The sequence below is a fragment of the Loxodonta africana genome, chromosome 3, assembly GCF_030014295.1.
Source record: "Loxodonta africana isolate mLoxAfr1 chromosome 3, mLoxAfr1.hap2, whole genome shotgun sequence".
Classification (NCBI taxonomy): Eukaryota; Metazoa; Chordata; class Mammalia; order Proboscidea; family Elephantidae; genus Loxodonta; species Loxodonta africana.
In genome coordinates, this window is record NC_087344.1 from 99,308,411 (window position 1) to 99,325,043 (window position 16,633).

At 42.2% G+C, this 16,633-nt stretch overlaps 1 protein-coding gene across 2 annotated transcripts in view; it reads right to left on the reverse strand.

The window, feature by feature from the left end:
• Positions 1 to 222: 222 nt before the first annotated feature.
• Positions 223 to 16,633, reverse strand: part of LOC135230735 (cytochrome P450 2J2-like) — a 43,162-nt gene continuing 26,751 nt past the window's right edge. The window contains exons 5-9 of one of the 2 annotated variants that reach the window (XM_064282051.1): positions 14,524 to 14,700; positions 11,997 to 12,138; positions 10,319 to 10,506; positions 5,296 to 5,434; positions 223 to 741 (exon numbers count right to left, since the gene is read on the reverse strand). In XM_064282051.1, the coding sequence (XP_064138121.1) occupies positions 563 to 741; positions 5,296 to 5,434; positions 10,319 to 10,506; positions 11,997 to 12,138; positions 14,524 to 14,700 (825 nt within the window). In that variant the 3' untranslated portion in view covers positions 223 to 562. The remainder of the gene's footprint in view (positions 742 to 5,295; positions 5,435 to 10,318; positions 10,507 to 11,996; positions 12,139 to 14,523; positions 14,701 to 16,633) is intronic. The other variant, XM_064282052.1, reaches the window with a different exon arrangement.

The window sequence follows — 16,633 nt, forward strand, 5'->3', positions numbered from 1 at the left end:
CAAAAACCAAAACCGGTTCCCAAGTCGATTCCAACTCATGGCGACTCCATGTCTGTGAGAGTTAAAGTGTATTCCACAGAAGGCTGCCGAACATAGTGCCTTTATGGCTAGCCTCTTTGGTTGTCCCAGGGTCCAACTTCTAACTCTTCTCAATAAACTGAGCTTTATCAACAAGCCAGAAGCTAACACATGTCTAAGGAAGAGAGAAGCAGACCACAGCTATCACTTTTCTGACATACTTTTATGGTTTACAAACCACTTTATTTACATCCATCACTTCCTTTGATGCTTACAGCAACTCTTTTTAGGGGAGGAGTCATTATCCCCTTTTCATTTTCTGGGTGAAAAGGCAAATCCTTCAGAATGTAGATGATCTGCCTGAGGCGACATCAGAGGGGATGGCAGAGCTGGATCTGGACTCAGTTTCCTCTGAGTCCAATTCCTGCAATCTTTCCTCAGAGCCACTTCTGCTCTGTTCTCTCACTTCTGAGCAGGCACTAGGGTCTTCAGAACACATTCCATGTTTCTTCTGGCTTTTTCTCCTGCTCCTTTCCCAGCAGCATCACGCTCGGGGAACAGCACAGAGGCGGTGGCTGACAGGGGAAATGGTGACGCCCATTCTGAACTTTAGGCTCAACTTTTCGTTGGCTGGGGGCCTGAAGGTAAATTTTTGTACAAGGGAAGTGAGGAAAATAAACAGCTCAGACCTGGCCAACGGTTCTCCAATGCAAGCCCGCTTTCCTGAAAGGCAAAGACATGAAATTGAATTTTCTTCCCTGGTGGAGGAGGTGTCTGGCAGGGACTGAAATCCTCTCCCCCATCCTGCCAAACCTGAGCAGAGGGAGGACCTGCTAGTCCCCAGGGCTTTATTTACAGCAGCTCATTTAAGTCTGACAACAACCTGGGTAAACTGAGGCACAGAAATTCAGTCCAGATCATAAACTCAAATGCCTTCAAGGGTCAGGTAGGGGAAGCACAGGAGTGAAGGTGCAGTGTTGAATAAGGAGGCCTGGTTTGATCTAGAAAGTGGATATCTAGCCTAAAAAAAAAGGCACCCAAAATTAACAACAATAAAACAAAAAGAGACAACAAAACAATAAAAAACTCTGCACTAAAATTTTCTGTCCCTGAAGGAAACTGTCAAAGATACAAACAAGTGAATGTCAGAGTAGCAGTTCCAAAGTGTGAAGCATCTCTACTGGGTAGGATAGTGTCCCCCCATATTTATGCCCTCCCCAGAAACTCAGATTGTGAGCTCTTTTATTAATAGGGTCATTGCAGATGTAATTAGTTAAGATGAGGTCATATTGGAGTAGGGGGGCCCTCAATCCAACAGGACTGGTGTCCTTAGAAGACACACACATAAGGAAAAATGCCACTTGATGATGCAGACACTTAAGTGCCAAGGATCGCAGAAAATTACCGCAAGCTGGGAGAGAAGCATAGAACAGACTCTCCCTCAGAGCCCTCCAGAACGAAGTAACCTTGCCTACACCTTGTTTTTGGATTTCCAGCTTCCAGGAATGTGAGAGAACAAATTTTTGTTGTTTTATGCCACACTGTTTGCGATACTTTGTCAAATCAGTCCTAGAAAATGAATACAGAATCTTTTCCCCGTATCACAGCTTTCTCCTTAATTTCTGGGGACCTCATTGACGTGGATGGTCCTCTCCATTGGGATAGCCTCTCTGACTCTCACAGTGGTCCTCCTTAAACGCAGAGGTCCTTCCCAAACAAGGGCCTCTGCTTCTACTGTGGAGTTGATCCTTCTCTCCACAGTTCACAGGTGGCACTGCCCTGGCCACCTCCCACTTTTTCATACAAGAGTAGAAAACTGGAAGCAGAAGGGTGGAAATGCAAGTCAACTCCTCCCACTTCCTAGCCATACGATTTGGGGTAGATTAAATAATCTCTCTAGGCATTTAGGGAATGTACACTTACAATGAGAAATTTATATTATAGGTTGTGTAGACTGCAAGTGGAATCTAAACAGACCAGGTCATTTACTAATTCATAGAACAAATTAGTTATTTTAAAATGTCACTTTCATAATAATAAACATTCTAAGTGTAAAATAGGTTATCATTAAATTGATCTGGAAAATCAGTATGACTGACTTGTTTCTCATAGTTCCATCAAAAGAATACTTAATTTTCAAAACAGAGAAGAATGCAATTTAAAAGATTACTTTTAAATAAAACTTTTTGGGTGGTAGCATCACCAAAATGGCTTCCTGTACATTACAATTCTTTACTTTCCGTAATGTGCCTTTTATTTTGGAATACTTGCAAATGTACAGAAAACTTGCAAGAACAATACAAAGAACTTTTTCTCCTAATTATCTGAAAGTTGACTACATCATCTGTGAAATCTTTAGTGTGTGTTTCCTACAAACAAGGCATTCTCTAACGTAACAACAATACGCCATCGAAGTCAGAAAATTAATATCGATGCATTACCACCATCTTATCCTCAGATCCCATTCAAGATTTGCCATCTGTCCTAATAATAATCCTTTATTATAGAAGGATCCTGTTCAGAATCACATGTTGCATTTAGCTGTTACGCTTCCTTAATCTCCTTCAGTCTAGAATAATTCTTCAGGCTCTCCTTAACTTTCATGATGTATACATTTTTGAAGATTGTTGTTGGGTGCCATCAACTTGATTCCAATTCATAGTAACCTCATGTGATAGAGTAGAACTGCCTCATGGGGTTTTCTTGGCTGTAATCTTTATGGGAGCAGATCTCCATGTCTTTCTCCTGTGGAGTAGCTGGATGGATTTGAACTGCCAATCTTTGGGTTAGCAGCTGAGTGCTTAGCCATTGCGCCACCAGAGCTCCCTTTTACAGTTGTTGTTGTTAGGTGCTGTTGAGTCGGTTCTGACTCATAGCGACCCTGCATACCACAGAATGAGACACTGCCCAGTCTGCCTCACCCTTAACAATCCTTGTTATGCTTAAGCCCATCGTTGCAGCCACTGTGTCAATCCATCTCCTTGAGGGTCTTCTTCTTTTCCGCTGACCCGCTACTTTACCAAGCATGACGTCCTTCTCCAGGGACTGATCCCTCCTAATGACGTGTCCAAAATATGTAAGACACAGTCTTGCCCAGTCAAAATCAGCACAGCTTCACAGTTGACCTGTAGACTTGTGAGCAATAACGCATGTTTCTTGTTTTAAGCCACTGAGTTTTGGGTTGTTTGTTATGCAGCAATATACTTACTGAAACATATGGCATCATCTTAATGAACTTACAGCAGAGGAGACTTTAAGTTGAAAGGTGAATTACATTCTAGCTGTACTGGAGACAGCATTAAATTAGAAGTATAAGAACTTGGTTCTTAGGTCTGTTCTGCCAATGCCTTGGGCACATGATCTCAGATAAAAAAACAATTCTCTTATTCTCAATTTCCTCATATTAAAAAAAGATATCAATCCACTTCCTTTCTAGTTATTAATAACAGGATTACTGGAAGGATTAAATGAGATAATGTCCTTGTAAATGAAACCCATAATTAAGAGGGTATGATACAATTCTTGACAACAAAGTGCTAGCAAGGTAGTGTGTGCCGAGCTTTTAAAGATCCGGCTAACGAAGATGGGAGAATTTTTTAGCAGAGGAGGTATGAAACAACTGCAAGGAAAAGCTTCTGCCACATGAAGGAAAGTTACCCAGCCATTGCTCAGCCTAAACGGACCCTTCTTCCTCTTAAAGCCATGAACATCTATTAAGTCTTCTCTCATCAAAGTTACAACAAGCATTAGGTGAAGGCGTTTTTGTGGGATACACAGAGGGCCACATTTCTAGTATTTCAACACCACATGGATCTGGTGCAAGATCCAAGGAACAAGAATAATTATAATAATTGAATTATACGGCTGGAAGTCTGTGCTGTAACACAAAATGGGGAGATGTTGCTGACAGGATGACTGGAAAATATTCCTAAGTATTAGCTTTCATTAAAAGGAAGTGACTTGTCCAATGTGAACAAAGGTGACAGACAACCAGATGAAGAAAGACAAAGAGGATGTAATTACAATTAGCCCGGACACACTTGAGGCAATGCAGCACAGCGGGAAGCTTGAGCTTTGGAGTCCCGTCAACTCAGGTTCTAATTCCGGCCCTTACCTTTCTCTTCAAGCTTTAGTGCCATCGGCAAAATATTGCAGTTTCAGAAAATCAGTGTCTATTTTATTTTCAGTTAAGGATAAGCAAACTATTATGCCATCTCTAGTATGAATTCTGTGTGGAATTTGGTGATTGTTAGGAGATATGCTATAAAGACCACAGGCTTTGGCGTTCCACAGATCTGGTTGGCATCAAGTCCTGGCACTGCCAAGTGTAAGTTTTATGACTTTAGTTGCCATACTTAAACCTTGTAAGCCTCAATTTCCTTATCTCTATAGCAGAGATAGCAATTAGAACTTCATAAGGCTATATTAGAACATATGTTCTTTGGCAGCAGGCTTATTTTTTTCTGTATTATTCACTGTTGTAGCCTCAGGGCTGAATGCTTGACACATAATAGATTCTCAGTAAGCACTTACAGAACTAAGGCACTGGGAAATTACTTGAAATAATGCATGTGACATATCTAACTCAATGCCTGGAATATGCTAAGAATTTTTGTTGTTCATTTTACATTGTTATGAGTTAAGCAAAAAAAAAAGAAACAAAAAACCCTTGCAGAGCTGACCTGGAAATATGATGGTTTTCACTGCAACCTCTTTTGTACCTTTCAGTGAGTGTACCATGCACATATAGTCACTTGATTTCAAAAAGGTAACTAAAATTTAAAAAAGCAAAAGAACCTCTTCAGGGAGTGTTTACAGAGTAGATCCTGATTTAGTTAAGTCCACGACATTCACAGTCACTGCCTGATCCCTGCCTTTACCCCTCCCCATCTCATTATAAACCAGCTCTATTTCTGCATAAGGGGGCAGTCCTTAAAAAGAATTTGGGACGATTTAAAACTCTGTAAAGATGGCAGATTTCCAACTTTCTTTTTGAGCAAGAGGTAGGGTCTAGGTTTCACTATCCCTGGTACTCTAGGAAGGAGAACAAAGTGAGGCAGAAATCCCCATCAGAGACAACGGAGGGCTTAGCAGGTAAGGGGCAGCTTAAAGCAATGCCCAGCCCCGGAATCCTGGGGCTGTAACCAAGGGCAAGATGGAACCACACTGGGCAGGGCCATGTGGAGACATTCCAGCTGAAGGAAAAGACTGGTGGGAGAAGACTGGGGAAGGCTGAAAGAGGGACTTTGGATCTTCACACTATTTATTACAACTCACCCATTGAGAAAGGCAGAAAGGCTTCCCTTTTCTTAAACTGTCCATTCTCCAGAAAATGCTCCGGATTGAATGTTTCAGGGGTGGCCCACTCTGCAGGGTCCCTGTGAAGCCCGGTCACATTGGTCAGGATCATGGTTCCCTAGAGAAGGCAGCAAAGACTCAAGCAAGGCTTCACTCACACAACACACCTACACAGAGGGTGTTAGTCCTTAGGCTCCTATACCTTGACTACACCCTGAACTCCCCTATCCTCCCAAGCCCATCATCTCCTGAGTCCAACCCCCCAGGACTCTGCTGTTTGCCATGGGACGCTTCACAGCAATGGATCGGAACTGCCTACTGGGAATTTTACCAGGGAAGTTTGGCTGCTATTCACTGTGGAATGTATCTTCTCTAAAGGGACAGGCCAGTGTAGGACTTGGGAAGGGATGTGTATACAGGAGGAAGAAAATAATGGAGCAGCTGGCCAGACAGCACTGTACGAAAATCAATCCAGCTGCTCAGTGAGGGGATAACTGTGGCAGCTCCACAAAGGTAAAGGATGTCTCAGCCATCTCTGTTTCTCCCATTTTCTTCCCTCCAATGTCTAGTACATGGCACCTCCTCTCCCAGTAGGTTTAATACTAGAATCAGGTAGCCCTGTAAAAGGCACCCATCTTCATCCAGTTACACAAGCAAGAAACCCAAGTGTTGTCTTTAATGCATCCTTTCCCCTCACTCTGCCTTCATCCAATCCATCAGCAAGAATCACTGATTTTACTTCCTGAATTTCTCTTCATTCTCTCACCTTGATTCCATGTTCACTCCACAGGCTACCACTTTGCTTCTTACACTCCTGTAATAGCCTCCTAACTATTTCCCGATGGCAGTGGTGGTTCAGAGGTAGAATTCTCACCTTCCATGCAGGAGACCAGGGTTTTGATTCCTGGCCAATGCACCTCAAGCACAGCCACCTGTCAGTGGTGATTTACCCCGGTGGCATAGTGGTTAAGTGCTAGGGCTGCTGACCAAAGGGTTGGCAGTTCAAATCCACCAGGCACTCCTTGGAAACTCTACCGGGCAGTCCAACTCTGTCCTATAGGGTCGCTATGAGTTGGAATCGACTTGATGGCACTGGGTTTGGTTTTTTGGGGGTTTGTGATGCTAAACAGGTTTTAGCAGAGCTTTCAGACTGGGACAGACTATGAGCAAATGTCTGGTGATCTACTTCCAAAAATCAGCCAGTGAAAACCCTATGGATCACAACAATCCTATCCTATAGTGCATGGAGTCTCCATGAGTTGAAGGCCGACTCTAAGGCAGCTAACAAGTATGTCCCATGCCCTCTCTTGCTCTTTTTAATCTACTCTGCATCCTGAAAGCAGAGTGACTATTGAAAATGATTAAAGCAAACCACACCCACCCATCCACTGCTACCCAGAACCTGAAACCCTTCAGGAACTTCCTATCACTCTTAGGTTCAAAGGCCCTGTGATGGTTAAGATTGTATGTCAACTTTGCTGGGCCATGATTCTCAGTGTTTTGGCAGTTGTATAAGGTTGTGATCACTTCCCTGTCAAATCTTATATGTGATCACCCCATGGTGGAATCTGCTCAGTGGTACTGGTGGGCTTGGGGCCTGTGGCAGCTCACCACCTCCTCAGCCTTCATCTCTCCGTCTTCCACCACCTACTTCCTTCCTGCTCGCCTTGCAAAAGTTGTTGGCTTATTCTGGATCCAGCAGCTGTCTCTTGTCTGACCTCTGGTTCTTGGGTCCTGAGCTAGCAGCTTACCTGTCCATTTGGAATTCGCTGATCTTCATGGCCTGCAAGCAAGAGTCCTGTTCCCTGACCTGCCTGTCTTGGGTTCACCAGCCCCTGCAGCTAAGGGACTTAGTAAAAACCTTGCAGTCTTCCCTGCCGACCTTGGAGATTCCTCAACTGTCACAGCCTGGGACCAGAAGCCCTGCTCTCTGACCTGCTCATCTTGGGTTCAGCAGTCCTGTGGCTCCATGAATTGGGAAAAGACTCTATCTGATCCAAGGAACTGGAACGTTCCAAAACCCTACAATCACGTGATCTGGTTTTGCTTCTCTAGAGAGCTCAGCCTAAGGCAGATCCATCATCTGACGTTGTCTGGGCCACCCTCCTCCTCCTGCCTCATTCCCGCTACAGAGGTCTTCTTTCAGATTCTCAAACTATGCCATGTTTCCCCTCATTACAAGGCTTTTTTCCCCCACTTCCTGGGACGCTCTTTTGCCCCACTTTGTCACCAAGCTACCCTTAATCATTCTTTAATCCTCGGTCCAAATATCACTTCCTTTTGGAAGCCTTCTCTGACCACTCCTGCTCATACTCTGTGATCCAGCTAATTTGCATTTTATAGCACCCTGTACTTTATTCAGGGTTTGGAATTATCTAACCTTATCATTTGTATGGTTGTTTTCTTGCTCAGGGGTGTTCTTCCTGACCTAAGCACATTCAGTGATTAATGAATATTTGTTGAGTCAATAAAGAACAAGTACTATTTTGGGAACTGTCTACAACAAACAGCAGGCAAAATGCTGTACTGGATCCTGTCAGAGAGGTTTTATATGCACTTTACAGACAAAGAAATTAAAACTCCAAGAGGTTAAATAATGTGCCCATGGTTGCAGAGTTAGAAAAGGCAGAGCTGTGATTTGAACCAAGTCCATCTGATGCCCTGGCTCTCAGTCTCTACATTAGACAGTCAACTAGATCTCCTAGTTCCCAGGCTGCTTACTGAAGTTGACTTTAATAATCAGTAGCAGAAGGGGTTTGTCTAGCTGGGTTGGTTGCTTGGTGTTCGATGAGTTTGCTAGAAAAATGCAAGCAGCACTTAGAATTTAGACTTCAACCTTCACCACAAGACAACTAATCGATAAGGAACTCAGTGCATGCACAGTTGCATTTCCTGGCTCTGTAGTGACAGTGCCCAAGGTATGACCAAGAACAGCCAAGAGCTGACCAAGGGTAAGAAAAGCACCTCTGTTTCTGCCTCTTGAGATTGTTCCTGGGTACGACATACTCAGAGAAATGTAGACAAACTAGAATGGATCCCCAGAGGCTGACCCAGGTGGTGAGGAAACAAGGGAAGAGATGTGAGAATGTACAGTCTCTAGAGAGGATGTTATAGGTTACAGGAGGGCTGTCTGCAGAGATCTTGAGTGGTGGGGAGAGTGGGATCAGGGTTCCTTTGTGAGGACTGGGGCATTTAACAGGAAAATACTTCCAAAAATCAGCCACTGAAAATCCTATGGGTCACAACAGTCAGATCTGCAACTAATCGTGAGGATGTGTAAAACTGGGCAGCGTTTTGTTCTCTTATGCATGGCATCACCATTAGTCTAGTTGTGCCATGAGCAACAATTGAGGAAAATTACAGGGAGATTCTAATTTTAAACTCAAAGTAAAGCAACTCTTGTGAAGGCAACAGGGAACAGCACAAAAAAGACGAAAAGCCTCGGAAGCAGAACAGATCTGATTCTGGATCCCAACTTTGTCGTTTAGCAGCTGAGACACTTTAGGCAGGGTACTTCATTCCTCTGAGCCTCAATCTCCCAGTCTAAAAGAGGGGTATTCCAAAACCCGTTGCCGTCAAGTCCATTCCGACTGATAGTGACCCTATAGGACAGAGTACAACTGCCCCATAGGGTTTCCAAGTAGTGACTGGTGGATTTGAACTGTCAACCTTTTGGTCAGCAGGCGAGATCTTAACCACTGTGCCACCAGGGCTCCTCAAAGATGGATATAAAAAAGAGTTATTCTGAGGGCTGAGTGAGACATTTTGAAAGAACCTCTAAAGCCCACGCACACAATCAATCACTGCTTGATAAATGCTGGCTCCTTTCTTACTCCAGTAATTAATGTTGCACATAGCTGGGTTGGTTTCCCTTTTGTGAAAGTAAGTTCCTTATCACTGGGGGTGTAAGTGAAAGCTGGAGAAATGCTTGTGGGGACAGTATGTTAGAAACACCAGCGTTAATGTGATGTTCACTCAGAAAAAAAAAAAAAACCCCAACACCAAACCTGTTGACATCAAGTCAATTCCAATTCAGGGCAACCCTACAGGATAGAGTAGAACTGCCCCATAGGGTTTTTAAGGAGTGCCTGGTGGGTTCGAACTGTCAACCATTTGGTTAGCAGCCATAGCTCTTAACCACTACGCCTCCAGGGGTCCCTTCACATTTTCACATTTTGTAGCCCCAGGATTACATGCGCCAAGTGCCTAGTCCTTCAATATGTTCTACTAAGAAAGAGGAAAAGATTCTGTGACAATGTATGACAGAACTGCTGCCTGCTGTATCCTCACCAATATTCATAATGCATGCTGTTGTCAGCTGCCATCGAGTTGCCCCAACTCATGGCGACCCACAGACAACGGGATCAGACTGTTGTGATCCATAGTGTTTTCACTGGCTGATTTTCAGAAGCAGATCACCAGGCCTTTCTCTGTAGTCCATCTTCCTAGCCTGGAAGCTCTGCTGGAAGCTGTATAGCATCATAGCAACACTTAAACCTCCACTGCCAGGCACGGAGTGGCTGCGATGAGGTGCCTACAAACCTACTGCCATCGAGTCCATCCTGACTCATAGCGATCCCATAGGGTTTCCAAGGCTGTGAATCTTTATGGAAGCAGACTGCCACATCTTTCTTCAAGGAGCCACTGGTGGTTTCGATGTACTGGCCAGAAATTGAACCCGGGTCTTCTGCATGGGAGGTGAGAATTTTACCACTGAACCAACACTGCCCTCCTATGCAAATTAGTATAGTAAAAACTCTGAGTTTTTTAAGTCTTTCCCTAAATTTATATGATCATAGAATTCCCCGTCTTTCCCCCAATACCTATTAACCTAGGCGTACTAATGTTCTAAAGCCCATACTTGGATTATATCAGGTTTAATATATCTCTCTCCCCATTTGAGTGACTGATTACGATACGAATACATGTCAGTTTTCAAATTCAGATTCCTACTGTCTAAAAAGACAGATTTGAAGGCCTGAGGCTGAGAGGTCCTGGTTACCTTTGGCAGGTGGTATCCAGCCAAAGTGGTATCAAATGTCACTTCCCTGGGCACATTCAAGGGGAGGATGTTGCCCATTCTCTGCACCTCATGGATGACGGCATTGGTGTAGGGCATGTGCTCTCGGTCGTTCAGGCTGGGCTGCCGTGACTGGCCAACTACTCTGTCGATCTCAGCTTGTACTTTCTCTGGAAAACAGAAGGTTCTGTTATTTTTTTAAACTTCTATGCTTTCTTCCAGAGATGCAGGGGTGGCCTCCAAGGTCTTACCTGTTGTATTTCAATTAGTGATCAGGTTATAAACAAATGGTTATTAATCCTTGAAAGGGCTTATTTAGGAAAATTTCAACTCCATAATTTTTTTGTGTCTAGTTAGGGTAAGGAATGGAATAACCAGGGTCAAAATGGTTAAGATTATAGTGTAGTTGTTTTTGTTATTAGTGTCATTGAGTTGGCTCTGACTCGTGGGAACTTTACATGTAAAAGAAGAAAACATTGCCAGGTTCTGAATGATCTTCATGATTGTTGGTATGTTTGAGTTCATTGTTGTGGCTATTAAGAATAACGTAGGCTCCAGAGACTGTAGTTTTTCAAGGAGATATGTAAGAGTGGAAACTAGGCCCTGGTGTAAGACAAACCTGGATCAAACTCTTGCTCTACTAAATTAATGCTGCAAGTTAATTAAACTCTCTGAGCTTCAGTTTCCTCATCTGGGGGGATAAATTAGTGGAGATAAATCTACATTCATCTTAAGGATATTTTGAGGATTGCATGAACTGAGTTAGGTGAGAACACAATAAATGACAGAAACTGCTAGCTGTCCCCAAATATTTGTTCTCCTCTTTTTCTATACTAATAAAGATTTTACTGGGTTTCTCAGCTAAAGACTACCTTTCCCAGACTTCCTTGCAAGTCTGTGATCATGTGACTAAGTTCTGGTCCAAAGAATGTGTATAGAAGTGATGTTTAACACTTCAAACATGCCCTTAAAGAAAGAGGTGTGTGTTCCCTTTGTCTCTAAAGAAAGAAAATGCTAGTAATTTCATCAAAGAGTAGGAACACATCATAGAGGAGGTAGTGTCTGATCAGATTCTTCAAGAAGAGCTTGAAATTTACCATTTAGGGAAATTGGAGAAGTGCATTCTTGGTAGAGAGAACAGCACGTGTGAATAAACAGAGGCATAATAAGAACAGCGCAATGGACAACTGACATGTGATTTAGTGAGGGCAACACGCAGAGTGAGTGGGGCTGATGCTGGCAGTAAAAACTCTGAGAAGTTTTTAAGCCTTTCCCTAAATTTTAAATTTATTTGGCGATAGAATTCTCTATCTTTCTGAAGAGTGTGGACATTATTCAGAGGGCAATGGCAAGTCATTACCTAAAAGACCAGATTTTCACACACGAATGTCACTCTTTTATGAAATTTAACCCAGTGTCAATTGACTTCACTGTTTTCCCCACAGATCCTCAACTTCTCGAGCAAAGGGACCCTGTTATATTTGCATTACCAAGACCCATCACTATCCCTGACAGACAAAGAATGTGCTAGGTCTTGAGTCTAGTTCATGACTGTTCCACCTATCTTTTCATTATACCATGCTATCTTCTGGTCCCAACCCTGGGGCAGTATGTTCCAGGAGGCATTCTTCTGGCCTCGTCCAGGCACACAAATGTTCACCTTGGATTTCTGGGTAGATGGTCAGGTAAAGCAAAGCCCAGCGCAGAGTTGTGGAAGTTGTATCTGTTCCAGCAAACAAGAGGTCCAGCGTGCTGTAGATAAGGTTTTCTTCCTGGAAACTCGAAGTAGCATTGCCTGTATGCTAGAAAGAAAAAATGTTTATTAATTTGTTCATAGCTGACACTAAACACGGGGTTATCATCCTAGGGAAGGACTCTGGAAAGAAAGGTCCCTAGGAGAAATGACTTTCCCTTTGGCTTCCTCAGAAAGCATAAGATACTATAGCAATATCATTAGCATCATCCAGACCCAAGTGCTGGAGGGTATCTAGGGATTTGAACACTTAAGAAGATGAAAATCAAAACAATCGTTTTCTTACACCTATACCTAGGGAAAAAGGAAAGGGAATACACTGTGAAAAAGACTTGAGTTCCAATATCAGCCACATCCTCGCTAGGTGTATGACCTGGGGCAAATTACTTAATCTCTCTGTGCTTCAGTTTTCTGTACTGTAAAATAGCCTCTTAAGATCACATGATGAGCTGCCTGAGATGCAACAGGCACACAGTAAATAGTCAGCAAGTGTTTTACTGTTACAGAAAAAATACACTCAGTTCCCCTTTCATGCAACAATTCTCATATCTCCCCATGCCCCTTTTCCTTTCCAGATCAACCTCCCTAATTCCATCACCTGTTCCTCTGACATTATCATCTTCCTCTGGATCCTTCAATTTGTCTACATTCCTCTTAATGCATGGTCCCATACTGGAATGCCAAAGAGCAAGAACAGTCTCTCCCTTTGAGGAGAAAACAATGCTTCTACTAATGCTATGCCGACAAGGTGAAATAAGGGAGGAGGTGGAAACAAATCCACCCATCTGCCTACTCCAGGAGGAAGAACCATTAATCTGAAGAGTCTAAAGTCAAGACACTGATTCAGTGACGTATGTTAAGTGGAGGGATCACTGTGTTGAAGGTCAAACATTCAGTCTGGCTTTCTTCCTGCTTCTTTTCTATAATGTTGGAAAGTAGATGACATGGGGGGGGTGGAAGAAAAAGCCCCACCTAGGCCCTGAGGCTAAACTCTGACATCCAATTCAGCTTGACTTGTGCTCTGACATGGAGGCTGAGGATAGGGGTAGATAACTGGGCCCCATAAAACCATATGTCTTGCTGTCCATGCCAACTGATTGTGACCCTATAGGACAGAATAGAGTTGCCTCATGGGGTTTCCAAAGAGCAGTTGGTGGTTTCAAATTGCCGAGTCTTTGGTTAGTAGCTAAGGTCTTAATGACTATGCCACCAGGGCTCTAAACAAACAAAAAAAACCCTTGCCTTTGAGTCAATTCCAACTCATAGTGACCTCATAGGACAGAGTTGAACTGCCCCATAGGGTATCCAAGGGTGCAATCTTTACAGAACCAGATTGCCACATCTTTCTCCCAAGGAACGGCTGCTGGGTTCGAACCACTGGCCTTTTGGTTAGCAGCTGTGCCACCAGAGCTCTTGGGGTAACTGGGCACAGACCTATCTAATACTAAAACAGTGCTTTTGTGCTCAATTTCTATTTTCCCTTTTCTGTACAGCTCCTTAGATAAGAGCCGATGGTAGGCATGGGGGATGAGAAGACAGTATTTGGGTATTTCCAGGGCCTCAAGCCAAATAGCATTAAACTCCTCTCTTTATTTCTAACTGTCTCATCAGTCCTGAGTTAATGTTACTTCTGCACTCCGAAACAGCACCCACTTTTTCCCTCATTAGTAGGCCAAGTAATGACGGTCAAAGATGTCCTCACCCTAAACCCTAGAACTTGTGAATACGATGCCTTATACAGGAAAGGGAAAAAGCCCTGGGGAAACAATGGTTTTAAGTACTGAGCTGCTAACTGAAAGACTGGCTCAAACCCAGCAGTGGATCCACAGAAGAAAGATGTGGCAGTCTGCTTCCATAAAGATTTACAACCTTGGAACCCCTGTGGGGCAGTTTTACTCCGAGTTGGAATCATGTTGAAGGCAACAGGTTTTGGTTTATAGAAAAAACACTCTGCAGATGTGATTACGTTCAGGATCTTGAGATGAGGGTATTACACTAGATTATCCAGATAGGTCCAATGTTATCATGAAGGGCATCATAAGAGTGAGGAAAGAAGGTCAAAGAGAATATACAAGGACAGAAAGAAGCAGTGGTCAGAGAAGAGAGAAGATGCTATGCTGCTGGCTTTGAAGGTAGAAGAAGGCAAATGAGCCAAGGAATGCAGGCAGCCTCTAAAAGCTGGAAAAAGCAAGGAAACAAAACTCCTCAGAGCCTACAGAAGCCAGCATTACTGATGCCTGGACTTTTTCCCAGTTAAACTCATTTGAAACTTCTGACATCTAAAGCTTTAAGAGAATATATTTATGTTGTTTAAAGCCACTAAGTTCATGAGAAAGTATTACATCACATAATTTATTACAGAAAATATAGGAAGATAATACAGCCCATTTGCTCTTAAAGAACAAAACATAAGAAACAGCTTTGATTGTCTCACCTTTGTCATTTCCTTGAGGTAAGCATCAATAAAGTCTCTTGGTTTGTCAGGATTCCAATCTCTTTTGTGGTTTTCAATCATACGGGAAACAAATATTTTCAATTTCTCCCAGTCGCTAAAGAGTGTTTGGTGAAGTCCAGGAAGGAATTTCATTATCCAAGGAAAGGTAACGCAGAGCTAATTTATAAAAACAAAACAATCATGGAGACAACATACTACTTTTCCACATTTTAAGACCGCGGAATCAATTCCTCTTTTCATCTCTCTTTCTCTCTTTTATTTGCTTACACTGAAACTTCAGAGTCATCCCTGACTCTTCTTTCTCTCCCACCCTTCTAGAAAGGAATTTCAGTTCTTTTTCCAAAATACATCCAGCCTTAGATCACTTTTCACCACCACAATGGCTGCCACAGTCCAAACCACCTAGTGAAGACCACCAACATATCTCACCTGGATGCTCTGATAGCCTCCAGCGGTTTCCTGATTCCACCATTATCCCCAGACTCAGTCTATTTCCCATTATGTACCTCCTAAAAAGGTAGTCTTTCTAAAAGCAAAACTGATTCTGATCAATTCTCTATGATTAATTATGAAAGTATATGAAACACAGAGATAGAAGAATGTATTAAATGCCATGTTAAATGGGACTTTATCTAGAGGAATAACTTACAAGTGATTGGAGTACCAGAACGGGGGGGATAACAAAAAATACAGAGAGAATTGTTGAAGATTTTTTGGCAGAAAACTTCCCTGATATCACAAAAGATGAGAAAATATTTATCCAAGAAGCTCACCAAAACCTGACACAGGCTGGTCCCCAAAGAAAGTCACCAAGATATATTACAATCAAACTTGCCAAAATCAAAGATAAAGAGAGAATTTTAAGAGTGTCTAGGGATAAACGAAAAGTCATCTGTAAAGGAGAGTCAATAAGACTAAGGTCCAACTATTTAGCAGAAACAATGCAGGAAAGAAGGTAATGGGATGACATATATAAAGCCTTGAATGAAAATAATTGCCAACAAAGAGTTATATATCCAGCAAAACTGTCTCTCAAATATGATGGTGAAATTAGGGAATTTCCAAATAAACAGAAGTTAAGGGAATTTTTAAAAACTAAACCCAAACTAGAAGAGAAACTAAACGGAGTCCTCCAGTTAGAAAATCAATAATATCAGATAACAACCCAAGTCTAGAACACAGGATAGAATGATCAGATATCAACCCAGAAAGGGAAGTTGCGAAAATAAATCAAAACTAAAACACCGACTATAGGGAAACAGAGAAGTCCATATGTAAAAAATGACAACATTAAAACAAAAAAAGAGGGACTAAATAATGTATTCATAGAACTTTCATATGGAGAGAAAGTCAATTCGATGTCAAGAAATAAAATATTCGCTTAAACTTAGAAAATTAGGGGTAAATATTAAGGTAACCATAAAGAACGAACAATCCTACACATTAAAATAAAAAAAAAAGTAGACTGAGCAAGTACAAAATCAACAACGATGACAAGAAAATACATAAGAAAAATGACTTAGCACAGAAAATTAAGTTGAACAAACTGTGAACGACACTCAAAAAAACACATCAAAATGTTGGCACTAAACTTATACCTATCAATAATAATGCTGAATGTAAATGAATTAAATGCACCCATAAAGAGACAGAGTGTGACAGAATGGATAAAAAAACACGATCTATCTATATGCTGTGTACAAGAGAAACACCTTAGACTCAAAGTCACAAACAAAGTAAAACTCAAAGGATGTAAAAAATATCAAGCAAACAACAATCAAAAAAGAGCAGGAGTGGCAATTTAAATGTCTGACAAAATAGACTTTAAAGCAAAATCCACCACAAAGGGTATGGAAAGACACTATATAATGATGAAAGAGTCCATATACCAGGCGGACATAACCATAATAAATATCTACCCACCCAACACCAGGGCTCCAAAATACATAAAACAAACTCTAACAGCATGGAAAAGAGACACAGACAGCTCCACAATAATAGCAGGAGACTTCAACACACCACTTTCAATAAAGGACGGAACATCCAGAAAGAAGCTCAATAAGGACATGGAAGGTTTAAATGCCACAAT